This window comes from Rana temporaria, chromosome 1, assembly GCF_905171775.1.
Source record: "Rana temporaria chromosome 1, aRanTem1.1, whole genome shotgun sequence".
NCBI lineage: Eukaryota > Metazoa > Chordata > Amphibia > Anura > Ranidae > Rana > Rana temporaria.
Genome location: NC_053489.1, coordinates 252735191 through 252747689, shown reverse-complemented (window position 1 = coordinate 252747689; position 12499 = coordinate 252735191). Strand labels below are relative to the sequence as shown.

The following is a 12499-nucleotide window of genomic DNA, read 5'->3' as shown; positions in this document are numbered from 1 at the left end:
CAGACTCTAGGGAATTTGTGGATCTCCAGAGCTCCTGATGATGGAGATGGGTCTCTACTCCAGTTACAACCAGCCGAGGGAAGGTGAACGAAAGTTTTCTGACTCCGATTGTTGTGATAGCGATATATCTATTGCTGAGACCTCTATGCCTGGCCTGAATAAGCAGATATACTCACTGCGGACAATCCTTGTCAGACAGCTGAACTCGTCAATACCGATTCATTCAAAAGAGGTGTTTATTCTTTAACTTCAGGGGTTACAGCAGATAACAGGAACAGCAGAAGAATGGTGATAGTATTGTGCGGTCAAAAGATGATGCCTTTCCTACGTACTGTGTAGATTACATGAGTGTCCTTGTTACATGTGGCTTGCTAGCTGAGGCGATGACACAGGAAGTACTGCACACAGGAAGCAGGGAGGGGCATACATACACTGAAAATATGTCGTAACTCATAAAGAATCACAGAAAAAACATGTGCATTGCAACAAAGGGCCACTAGATGGCAGCATAGGATAACACATAGATTTAGCTATGAGAAATAGTTAGGCAAACCACACTATATAAACTCTATCTATATAACAATGCTAATATTAACTGAGGCTATGCATCTCATAGTCTATGCCCCAATTGGGGCAGCACACTCCCCGTCTGGCATGATAATGCCACTATTTACATAATACAACGGTAGTTATGCAAATAAATAACAGCGCAGTTTGCTTGAGTCTTGAAAACCTGAAAGACATAATGGAGAACATGCACATAATGCAACAACAACTATAATATAAGGCTTCAAGTTGTGACAACTAAAGTTCCAGATACTTCCTTCTCGAAGTCGCAGGTAGGATCCAACAGCATACCCAAGTAAGTTCAGCCTCCAAACGGCAAGAGAAAAATGAGTTCCGTGATAGGTCTGATGAAAGTCTTTACAGTCCCTTGTCTTGAGACTTTCACCTCCACCTTACGTACCTTACCGTCATCACTAGGAACGCTCTTTACAATAAGACCCATAGGCCACTCGACTCTTTCAGCTTGCTGATCCTTAAGCAGAACGAGATCTCCAACTTGGATGTTAAGGTTCAGGCGCTGCCATTTCCTGCGTCCCTGCAGAGTAGAAAGATACTCCATCTTCCAACGATTCCAGAAGCAGTTGGCAAGGTGTTGTACTCGCTTCCACTGTTCGTAGCACAGATTTCCTGATTTAAAGTCTCCGGGTGGCACGGGAACAGTCCCAAGCTTCTGGGTAAGAAGAGTGGCTGGAGTAAGGATAGTTGGGGTCTCTGGATCTGTAGACACTGGAACAAGTGGTCTTGAGTTGATTATGGCAGATGCTTCTGCCAGGAAGGTGGTTAGAATCTCGTGGGTAAGTCTTGTGGAGTTCAAGTCCATGAGCATAGAGTCCAGTATTTTTCGCGTGATTCCTATCATTCTCTCCCATGAACCACCCATGTGGGAAGAATGAGGAGGATTGAAAATCCATGTGCAGCCTCTTTCAGCTAAAAGGTCTTGTATTGGCCTAGAGTTGAGCTGTAACTCTCGACAAGCTCCAACGAAATTAGTTCCACAGTCGGATCTTAGTGTCTTGACTGGTCCTCTGATGGCAATGAACCGTCTTAGAGCATTGATGAAACTTGAGGCATCCATAGATTCTATTACTTCAATGTGTACTGCACGTACACTCATGCAGGTGAACAGCACTGCCCATTGCTTACTATTTGCTTGGCCACCTCGTGTTCTGCGGGCCGTTACCATCCATGGTCCGAAGACATCCAGACCAACATGAGTAAAGGGTGGGTCAGTACTTAACCTGTCAGCTGACAAATCTGACATTTGCTGTTGCTGATGTTTCCCTCTTAGTTTGCGGCACTGAACACAGCTGTGCAGTGTAGCTGTAATCTGTCTTTTTTCTCCTATAATCCTTCAACTCTTATGGCTCCCTCTGTGAAGTTGTAGGTTGGCAGACTGCAGGGTTCGCTGTCAGCTATTCAGGAAGAGGTGCGGAGATGTCTGCTCGGGGCACAGCAGGTCATCGTATCCTCTAACACGGGAGTGCAACTGAGATCGTTATCCGGATTGTCCATACAAGCTTTTACTCCGTAGAGTTTAAAATCTTCATGCTACCTGGGGTCTTCTTTTAACTAAGAGACCACCGGGAATCTGGTAAGCAGATTCATTACTCGTTTGGTGGAGGTCTCTTCTTCTTTTTTTGGATTGTCACTTACCAATATGGACTTTTCTTTTCATATTCACTGGTGAAAGGACTTTTTTGTTTCCATTAAGGACTTTTTTCTGATAATTTGCTGTTCATTTATATTCCTCATATTTTATACGGATGATTTATTTTATTCGTTTTTGGACACATTTATGTACATTTCTATTATGTGTAGCGCATCTTGTTTTTTCTCCCTCTGTGAAGTGTCTACCTTGGTGTTTCACCCTTTCATGGTAGTGCCGTATGAGCAAAGTGGTGATGTGATGGCGAGCAGGTATAATGAGAGGATTCTGTTCTTGCTCACTGAACTTAGCCTTGTTTAGGCGTCCACCAACCCTTAACGTGCCATCATTGTCAATGAATGGGTTCAGGTTAGCAATTGGACTGTTTTTTGGAATGTCCCCCTTGTCACGGATACGTCTGATTTCTGAGCCAAAGACATCCTGTTGTACACTGCGTATTACGATCAGTTCAGCTTCAGCAATGTCTTTTGCAGAAAGAAGCCTTTGGCACATGTGCCAACCTTGACAGTGAGCATCTGTGAGCTTCGTGTGAAAGCAGTGTGCAATATGAACTAACCTTGCGGTGGTGCGTACCAGCCTTGTCCACTTGGAGAAACGTTCAAAGCGTTGACAGCCCAAGGCACGTCTTTGTTCAGTTCTGGTGACAAGGGTTTTAACTTCAGGACAAACCTCTGGATCTTTGTCGGGTTCTAGAAGACTGAAGACATCAGCCGTGGTTTCTTCTGGATCAGTCAGCAAGAATTCAGGACCTGTTAACCAAGAAGAATTTACAAAGGCACTCGCAGACACTGGCCTGGTGCCATGATCTGCAGGATTAATTTCAGATGGAACATAATGCCATTGTTCAGGTTTAGATGATTTTCTTATTCTTTCTACACGGTTGCTGACATAGACATAGAAACATTTAGTCTGGTTGTATGTGTAGCCCAGAACAACCTTGCTGTCTGTGTAGAATTAGATGTCATCTATCTGAATGTCTAGCTCATGCAGTATGAAATCTGCAATCTCTACAGCTAGCACAGTCCCACAAAGTTCAAGCCTAGGAATTGTGTGTTCAGGCTTGGGTGCTAACTTAGCTTTCCCAAACAGAAACCCTACATGGGTTAGATTAGCTGAATCCCTTACCTTAAGGTAGGCAACAGCCGCTATGGCCTCAGTAGATGCGTCTGAGAAGATGTGAAGCTCTTTCTTCCGACTGGTAACAAGGGAAGTCGGAGTGTAGCAGCGTGGTATACGGATTCCATCTAAGGCATGTAACGACTGTTTCCAGGACTCCCACCCTGAAAGTTTGTCTATTGGTAGTGGAGCATCCCAATCTTTGATAGTCTCTGAGAGCTGTCTAAGTATGGATTTGCCTTGTATGGTGATGGGAGCCACAAATCCCACTGGATCGTATAGGCTGTTCACCACTGACAGAACTCCACGCCTGGTAAATGGCTTGTCTGCAGAGCTGACTTGAAAGCCGAAGCTGTCTTTTAATAAGTCCCACCGTAGGCCCAGACTTCTCTGCACAGGTGGCATGTTCATCCCCAGATTTAAGTCTTTAAACCCTGTGGCATGATCGCCAGGTTGAAAGGCTTTCATAACAGCAACACTATTTGAGGCAATCTTGTGTAGTCTGAGGTTAGCCTCAGAAAGCATAACTTGTGTCCTTTGGAGCAGGTCTATGGCTTCTTCCGCTGTAGGTAAAGATTTAAGTCCATCGTCCACATAGAAGTCTCTCTCGACGAAATGTCGAGCATCTGCACCATACTCCTGTTCTCCATCAAGAGCAGTCCTTCGTAAACCGTATGTTGCGACGGCAGGTGAGGGGCTATTTCCGAAAACATGAACCTTCATGCGGTATTCAATCATCTCATTGTTCATGTTGTTGTCACGGTGCCACAGAAACCTTAGGAAGTTCCTATGGTCTTCTCGTACAATAAAGCAATGAAACATTTGTTCAATGTCCGCAGTTATGGCAACTGGCTCTCTTCTGAACCTCATGAGTACACCTACAAGGTTGTTGGTTAGGTTAGGACCAGTGAGAAGAATATCGTTCAGGGATACGCCCTGATGCTTGGCACTGGAGTCGAACACTACCCTGATTTGTTTTGGCTTACGTGGATGGTACACTCCGAAGAAAGGTAGGTACCAGCACTCATCGTGTATTTGAAGAGGTGGAGCTGGCTCAGCGTGCTCATTGTCAAAGATCCTCTTCATAAAGGTAATGAAATGGTTCTTCATTTCAGGCCTGTTCTTTAGTGTTCGTTGAAGTGAGTTGAATCTGGATAAAGCCTGTTCACGATTGTTTGGCAGTTTGACCTTTGCAGCACGAAGAGGCAATGGTGCAACCCAGCTGTTAGACTCATCCTTGAAGAATTCCTTTCCATTATTTGATGAACTCTCTGGGCCATATTCTTAAAGAATCTCCGCCTGCTTCGCTTAGGGCACTTACACTCCGCTGTCCCAACTTACTGGAGCAGGTGTTGTATTCCCCAACCACTTGCTCCATAAGTTGGGACAGCGGAGTGTAAGTGTCCCGGCGTAGCCTGGCGGATCTCCAAGGGGGCGGCTTCTATTCAAATGAAGCGCGCCCCCGATGCAAAAGAACTGGGCATGCGCCGGGCTGCAAAAAGCCCAGTGCGCATGCTCCAGTTCTCGGCGGAAAACGTCAATGACGCCGACGTGTGCGTCATTGACGTAAAGTCGTATTCAAGAACGACTTACGTAAACGACGTATCCGACGAAAAAACACGACGGGGACCCGACGCCATCCGTAACATGGCCTACGCGAGACTTGCGGAAACTTACCCCTCATATAGCAGGGGTAAGTTTCCGCTTACGCAAACGACGTTAGCGACGGTTACGCGGCGCGAACTCGTTCGGGAATCGGCGTAGAAGGATCATTTGCATATGCAAATGACTCCTTCACGTAAATGCCATCTAGCGGCGGCCGGCGTCATTGCATTTAAGATCCGCCAGTGTAAGATGGCGGATCTTAAGTGTATCTATGCAAAAATGATTCTGAGAATCAGGAGCATAGATACACTGGCCTAAAAAGGGAGTTACGATGGAGTATCTGACTTACTCCATCGTAACTTCTCTGAGAATATGGCCCTCTGTCTTCAACTGACAAGGCTATTTTGTTGTCGTCACTTGTGGTACAAAACACTGTGGTACCTAGGTTGTCATCACAAAAGATAGGAGTGACATCAGGTACTTGAATGATGTCAAGAGGCTTCTCCTTTATTTCATAATGGTGAGGGCACTCTTTGAAGTGGGATGCACGTCCATTTTCTAACATGTAAGTTTTGAAGGAGTGAATCTCAGATGACGTACACATTTTATCCAAGCATACATCGCCCACTATTACCCAGCCTAGATCAAGTCTTTGTGCATAAGGGGCATCCTCAGGTCCATCACACTGCTCACGTACCTTATGTACTCTGAGAATGTCTCTTCCTAGCAAGACTAAGATTTCAGCATTCATGTCCATTGCGGGAATCTCATCAGCAAGGTGTCTTAAGTGAGGATGGTGATATGCAGCCTCTGGAGTAGGAATATCTTCTCTTCCACCTGGTATCTGGTCACACTCGACTAATGTTGGTAGGAGTATGCCCTCTTTCCCTTCGATATGAGACACCATGAACCCATCGACCCTTCTGCCGAAGGTCTCTACACGACCAGAACAGGTTCTGAGAGTATACGGTGTGGCATGACCCTCAATGCCAATGATCTCAAAGAATTTAGGCTTGACCAGGGATCTGTTGCTCTGTTCATCTATTATGGCATACATCCTGGCAGCTTTTTCAGGTTGATCCTCTGGCTATACCTTAACAAGGCATATCTTGGCACAGCACTTGTGATCTAAACCTTCTCCACAGACTTCTGTGCATGAAGAAGAAACATTCTCCTGGGCTAGAGTGTGGCTTTGTTGCTCCCTGCCATGATTTGAGAGAGGGGTGGAGGTAGGCAGCTGCTGTGGGCTGTCTGTAAGTGGAGTAGGATGCATAGCTGTCACATGTCTTTCGCTGCTGCATTCTGTGCACTTGATGACAACTTTACAGTCTTCGGCAAAATGACTATAAGAAGCACAGCACCTGTAGCATACTCCAAGTTTCTGGAGAATCTCCCTGCGCTCTTGTAAAGTCTTTGCTCTCAGCTCTCGGCATTTTCTAAGAGGGTGAGGCTTCTTGTGAATAGGGCACTGACGATTAGGATCTTTATCTTTATCACCGGAATCACTCTGGTATGCATGAGAGGATACGGGTGGTGAGATGTCTGTCCTTTTAACAGATATTGCTCTATGAAAGTCTCTGGCCCAGATTCAAGTAGAATCGCACAATATTTGCGTGGGCAAAGAGCAAATTTTTTTCTCTGCGCCCACGCAAATATTGCGCTTTGCCCGCGATTCACGGAGCAGTTGCTCCGTAAATTGCGCGGGCAATATGCTAAGCAGCCGGGCGCAAGGCTGCCTAATGTAAATGACCCCGCTGGGGGCGGGAATCATTTAAATTAGGCGCGCTCCCGCGCCGAGCGAACAGCGCATGCTCCGTCGGGAAACTTTCCCGACGTGCATTGCGGCAAATGACATCGCAAGGACGTCATTTGCTTGTAAGTGAACGTGAATGGCGTCCAGCGCCATTCACGGTTCACTTACGTAAACGACGTGAAATTTGAACGTCGCGAGCGGGAGGCGCAGCTATACTTTAGCATTGGCTGCGCCTGCTATTAGCAGGAGCAGCCTTATGCTAAAGGCGCCGTAGGGAAACTCTGTACCTTGCGTACGCAGGGCCCGCGCAACTTTTGTGAATCGGTGGTAGTATGCAATTTGCATACTATACGCCGATCACAAAGGCCGCGCCCCCTAGCGGCCAACGCAAGAATGCAGCCTGGGATGTGAAGGCATAAGGAGGCTTATGTTTGTCACATCTTAGGCTGCATTCGGTGTAACGAGGTTCCTGAATCAGGAGCACTCGTTACACCGGAGCAAGTAAGCCCTTGCGCCGCGCAACCTATGGTTGCGCGGGCGCAAGTGCTTCTTGAATCTGGGCCTCTGTGTTTAGCTGCTGTGTTGTCATACCTTGGAGATGGTGATGAAGCAGGCAAGTTGGGTTCACTGAAGCTGGGATCATTTCTCATTCAGGCTTGTTCACTGATGAACCTGCAAAAATATGAGAATGGAGGAAAGGATACGTTATAGTCTCTTTTGTACCTTGAGCCCTGCTGCGCCCATCTCTCTTGCAGGCTGTATGGCAGTTTAGACACCACTGGATTGACACCATGAGCAGTGTCCAGGAAGCTTAGACCAGGTAGACGTGGGTCTGTCTTTGCCAACTCTAACTCCATGAGGAGGTCACTTAGATCTTGGAGCTTGCGATAGTCTTTGTTCCCTATTTTTGGGAAGTTTTGCAGTCTCTTGAATAGAGCGCTTTCTATGGCTTCTGAGCTACCATAGGCTTGCTCGAGTCTTGCCCATGCGGCAACAAGACCTGCATCTGGGTGGTCAACATGTACTGTCCTCAGTCTTTTAACACGATTTGCAGATTCTGGCCCCAGCCACTTTATGAGCAAATCAAGTTCCTCCTTGGTAGTAAGGTTGAAATCAGCAATAGCAGCCTTGAAGGTTGATCTCCAGGCCCTGTAGCTCTCTGGACAGTCATCAAACCTTGAGAGGCTGGTGTTAATGAGTTCACGGCGTGCCATATAACTGGCTTAGTCATTCAAGTCTGATCTCTCACTCTTTGGTGCCAAAGTAATTTGTGGAACCCCTTGGGTGTGAAAGTTCTCTGGCGAGGAAGGGTGAGGTTTACCAGGATAAAATGATGTTGCATGAGCGCTTAACCTTGGTGTAGTCTTTAAGGCTTCTGCTGGCTGTGGCTGGAGCTGCGGCTTGTCGCTGGAAGTCACCTTGTTGATGGCAGGAGTTGATGTGGTTTGCTGCGTAGATGCACTTGTCTTGTGGACTTGAGGAGACTCAGGCATTTGGAGCTGAGAGGTCCCTGAGTTGAGAGTCAGAACAGTGTTGTTAGTAGGAGGTACAGGAGATGACTCTGTATCTTTGTAAACATTATGCTTTAGCACATATTCACTGGTGCGATCAATTGGATCTTCCAGTTCTGCTGGGATAAGACAGTCTGAATTAGTACTTTGACCCATTGCTTGTTCAAGGACTTTCAGCCTTGCTAGCGCACCTGCTTCCTCTTTCTCTATTTGCAGAATCTTTATTTGGGATTCCATTTCTGCTTGGCGAGTTTTGCTCTGGGCTTCCATCTCTGCTTCAAGAGCTTTGCTTTGGGCTTCCATCTCTGCTTCTTTCTTAGCAAGGGAGCTTTGCGCTTTTTTAGATTCAGCATCAGCGCGGGCCTCTTTTAGCTTGTCGCTTAATGTTGAACTTCTGGAGCGAGAGGATCTAGAAGAACGTGCAGTGTGCTTGCTTGATATTGATCTGTGAGATCTGGTCTCTTGAAGTTGAGCAATGCGGAGTTCTGCCTTACACTGAGCATTTTGCTACTCTCGCGCTCACGTCCTGTACGTCCAGGACGTGAGCGCGAGAGGAGCCGAGCCTGCCCGACTATACACGAGTGTACTGCGCTCTGTATATGCCGGCGCAGTATTCAAACTCGGCGCGGGAAAGCGGGTATCGGTGTATATCGCGCACCCACGATTTTGCCCTGATTTTCAGGGCAAAAAAGTGCGCGGTATACGCCGATAAATACGGTATTTCCAGGCACATTTAAGAAGAGTACACAGCAGGACCCCCAACAACAAGGATTCACAAAGTACATAAAGCTTGCCAACATCTGGATGAATTTTGTGGCAAGGATAGTTGATTTGAGCACAGTGATTGCCAGATTGGGTAAAGACTGGTTCAATTTTGAAATTGGACAGTTCCTTAGGCTGCCAGACCAGTGCAAGTCAGGTATGAACAATCAATCAGTCAATGAGACCACAGGTAACAGTACAGCTGAACCCTGCACTCTGTACGTAGTGCATTCCTGAACCTTGCACTCTGTACGTAACGCATTCCTGAACATTGCACTCTCTATGAAACACTCTTCTCAACCTTGCACTCTGTATGCAATGCAGTCCTGAACCTTGCACCCTGTACATAATGCACTCCTGAACAGTGGTGGCTGGTGATCAATATTTTGTATCAAATATTTTGTATCAAAAACACACTCCTGAACCTTGCACCATGTATGTAACGCATTCCTGAACCTTGCACTTTGTACTCAATGCATTCCTGAACCTTGCACTCTGTATGTAGTGCATTCCTGAACCTTGCACTCTGTACGTAACGTACTCCTGAACCTTGCACTCTGTATGAAACTCACTCCTGAACCTTGCACTCTGTATAAAATGCACTCCTGAAACTTGCACTCTGTACATAACGCACTCCTGAACAGTGAAGGCTGGTTCTCAATATTTAGAGGAAGCAGAAAACCTGCCCCCCCTCACTCAGCAGATGCTGCTCCTTGTTCCACTTTGCTGATGCTGCTGATGCAGGAGGCTGATACCGCTCCTTGCTCCAGCTTACCGATGCTGCTGATGCAGGGGGCCGATGCTGTGCCTCACTCCAGCATGCAGAGGGGCCGTTGCATCTACTCCTGGCCGAACATGCGTTGCTTCTCCTCCCGGCCATACAGGAAGTAGATTGTGAGACCCGATTGGCTGGCAGCAAACATATCTTCTGAAGAAGACCCTGACGGGTCGAAATGCATCAATATTTATGTACCTACCGACTTTGTATTACCCCAAAGATTTTGTGTGATACATTGTGTTTGCATCTTTTGTATTGACTTTTTAATTTTGTGTACCAGAGCTCATATCTTAACTCAAATGTCTATTTGTCATGGTTGCCGCCAATAAAGCTTCATTTTATAAATTTGTTTGTTCCATTTTTTCCAACCCCTGCTGCCTAGAAAACAACCCCAGTGGGGGAATACTTCCCTTCCTGGGTCTCAGGATTCCTTTCCTTGATTGGCCGGTAGGAGAAGCAGGAAGACATTAGTGAATATTAATTTGCTAATGTCACACAACTGGGTGGGCTCAGAGCACAGTCCTCTGCACCCCGAGATCATCCTTTTTGTACGCCAATTAGAGCCTCAGGCCTCAAGGCAAAACAACATTGAAATCCATGCGTCTAACGCCCTGCATGTAGATTAGGGGCCAGGAGTGTCCACCACTGCTCCTGAACCTTGCACTCTGTATGAAATGCACTCCTGAACCTTGCACTCTGTATGCAACGCATTCTTGAACCTTGCACTCTGTAGGTAATGCATTCCTGAACCTTGCACCCTTTTTTAAAAATGCACTTTGTATTTAACGCATTCCTAAACCTTATACTCTGTGTGAAATGCATCCCTGAACCTTGCACTCTGTACAAAATGCACTTCTGAACCTTGCATTCTGTATGTAATGCACTCCTGAATCCTTCTACACTTAGCGTAATGCACTCTTTCACAGTTCGTGCAAAACCATTTGTAATGGAAACTTTTAATTCTTTATTTTTAAATGATTGTGCTTGAGTTTGTGCCCGTGAGACTTCAGCTTGAGGCACAGAAATCAAAGCATATTTTATAAGTACAAGGAAGCATGTTTTAAAAAAAAAACATGCCCCCTCAGCCCCTCCCACTCTTACACATTTGGCCACGCCCTTTTTGCCACACTGCACGTGACGCAGGTCGCTTCCTCCCTTAAGTGTCCCTCATTCTGAAGTTCAATTTTGGAGGTATGGCTAACATAGGGGGGGGGGGGCATTTAGAGGCAGGACAAAACCACAAAATGCCTCTACGGGCTAGTTTACACTTGCTTCAAAACATGGCTTCGGACAGACTATAAAATGGTTAGCTTACAGTCCTGTTTACACCTGCTTTTGCTTGGTGCTTCGATGAGGCTTCGGTGAGGTTTTGGTGGAGCTTCGTGGGGCTTCCATGAGGCTTTGGTGGGGCTTCAAGCGAGCTTTGCGATAGACTTCTATGAAGGCTTTGAAGAAGCTTTGAAGCATCACTGAAGCTACATGGGGTATAATTTTTGAAGCAAAGCAAAGCAAAAGCAGGTGTAAACAGGACTGTAAGCTAACCATTATATTTAGTGACAGGAGCTTTGACTAGCTTTAACAAAGTATGTCCGAAGCCTTGTTGAAGCCTTGTAGAAGCTGAAGCAAGTGTAAATGAGCCCTAACAGTGACTTTTTTTATGCTCTGTGTGCATGGACCCCAAGAGATATTATACAATTTCTCGTTGGTAACAGTTATTGTAGTAGGAGTACACAGCTCTGTTGCACTGTGTCTCTTGCACAGTGATATTTCCCAGAGTCATCTACATTCACATTGTTGAGTTTTAAATAAACTTCTCCTTTACTGATTTCTCTCGTTATTGTTATTCTTCCTTTCAATGACTGAGCATAATATAAATCCCCATTATGGATGATGCGACCCATCCACTCCAGGCCCTTTCCAGGAAACTGTCGTACCCATTCCACACTGTAATACTTGCTGCTGTCAGTGAGAGAGGCTCCTTTCACTGTACATGTTACATCCAGAGACTGTGCTGGCTTCACAATGCTGGGACCAGACTCCACAAAGGACATCTGAGAGTTCACATCTGTAAAGAGTCAGATAAATATCACTAACATACTCAAATTCAAGAACACATTTTATATTAAATAAAATAGGCTTACAATGTGTTGTGAATACCACAGAGAGTACACTAAGGAGAATCTTCATAATGAACTCAACTCAGTTAGTGCACAATCTGGTCTTCACAAGCTGGGACATTTCATTATATCTGTGGGTTGTTTGATTTCCATTTGCATACCATGCTTACATTTACATATAAAAGCCCATATGTTTCAGTATCACTTATATCTGTCCTTTTCGTGTGTAGCAAAATTCAACTTTATGATCAGGGCAGTTTCTATTTTTGCAATAAGATCACATTTCACGATTTTGCTCTAGCTCTAAAAAATTATTAATTTTAATTGACATGCTCATGTCTACTTCACTATATTTTCAAAGGACTCTTGCATACTTAAAGTGGTAGTAAACCACAAAAATAAAGAAATCGGCTCCCACAAGTTAAAGTGACACTAAAGATATGTTTTTTTTTGTTTGTTTTTTAAATAACAAACACGTCATACTTACCTCTAGTGTGCAGTTGGCCCCTATCCTCCTGTTCTGGGGTCCCATGGCGGCTCCTCCCCGCATTAGAAAACCCCCTTTGGGAAGCTCCAAAGCCGCCGAACGTATGACTCCGCCCCCCCCCCCCCCCGGCGCTGGCA

At 45.7% G+C, this 12499-nt stretch overlaps 1 gene segment (V, D, J or C); it reads right to left on the bottom strand.

Annotated features, from left to right (window-relative positions):
• Positions 1-11470: 11470 nt before the first annotated feature.
• LOC120911524 lies at positions 11471-11999 on the bottom strand. The segment is given in 2 exon segments: positions 11471-11823; positions 11900-11999. Coding segments are annotated over 2 exon segments (399 nt in total).
• Between the last annotated feature and the right edge of the window lie 500 nt (positions 12000-12499).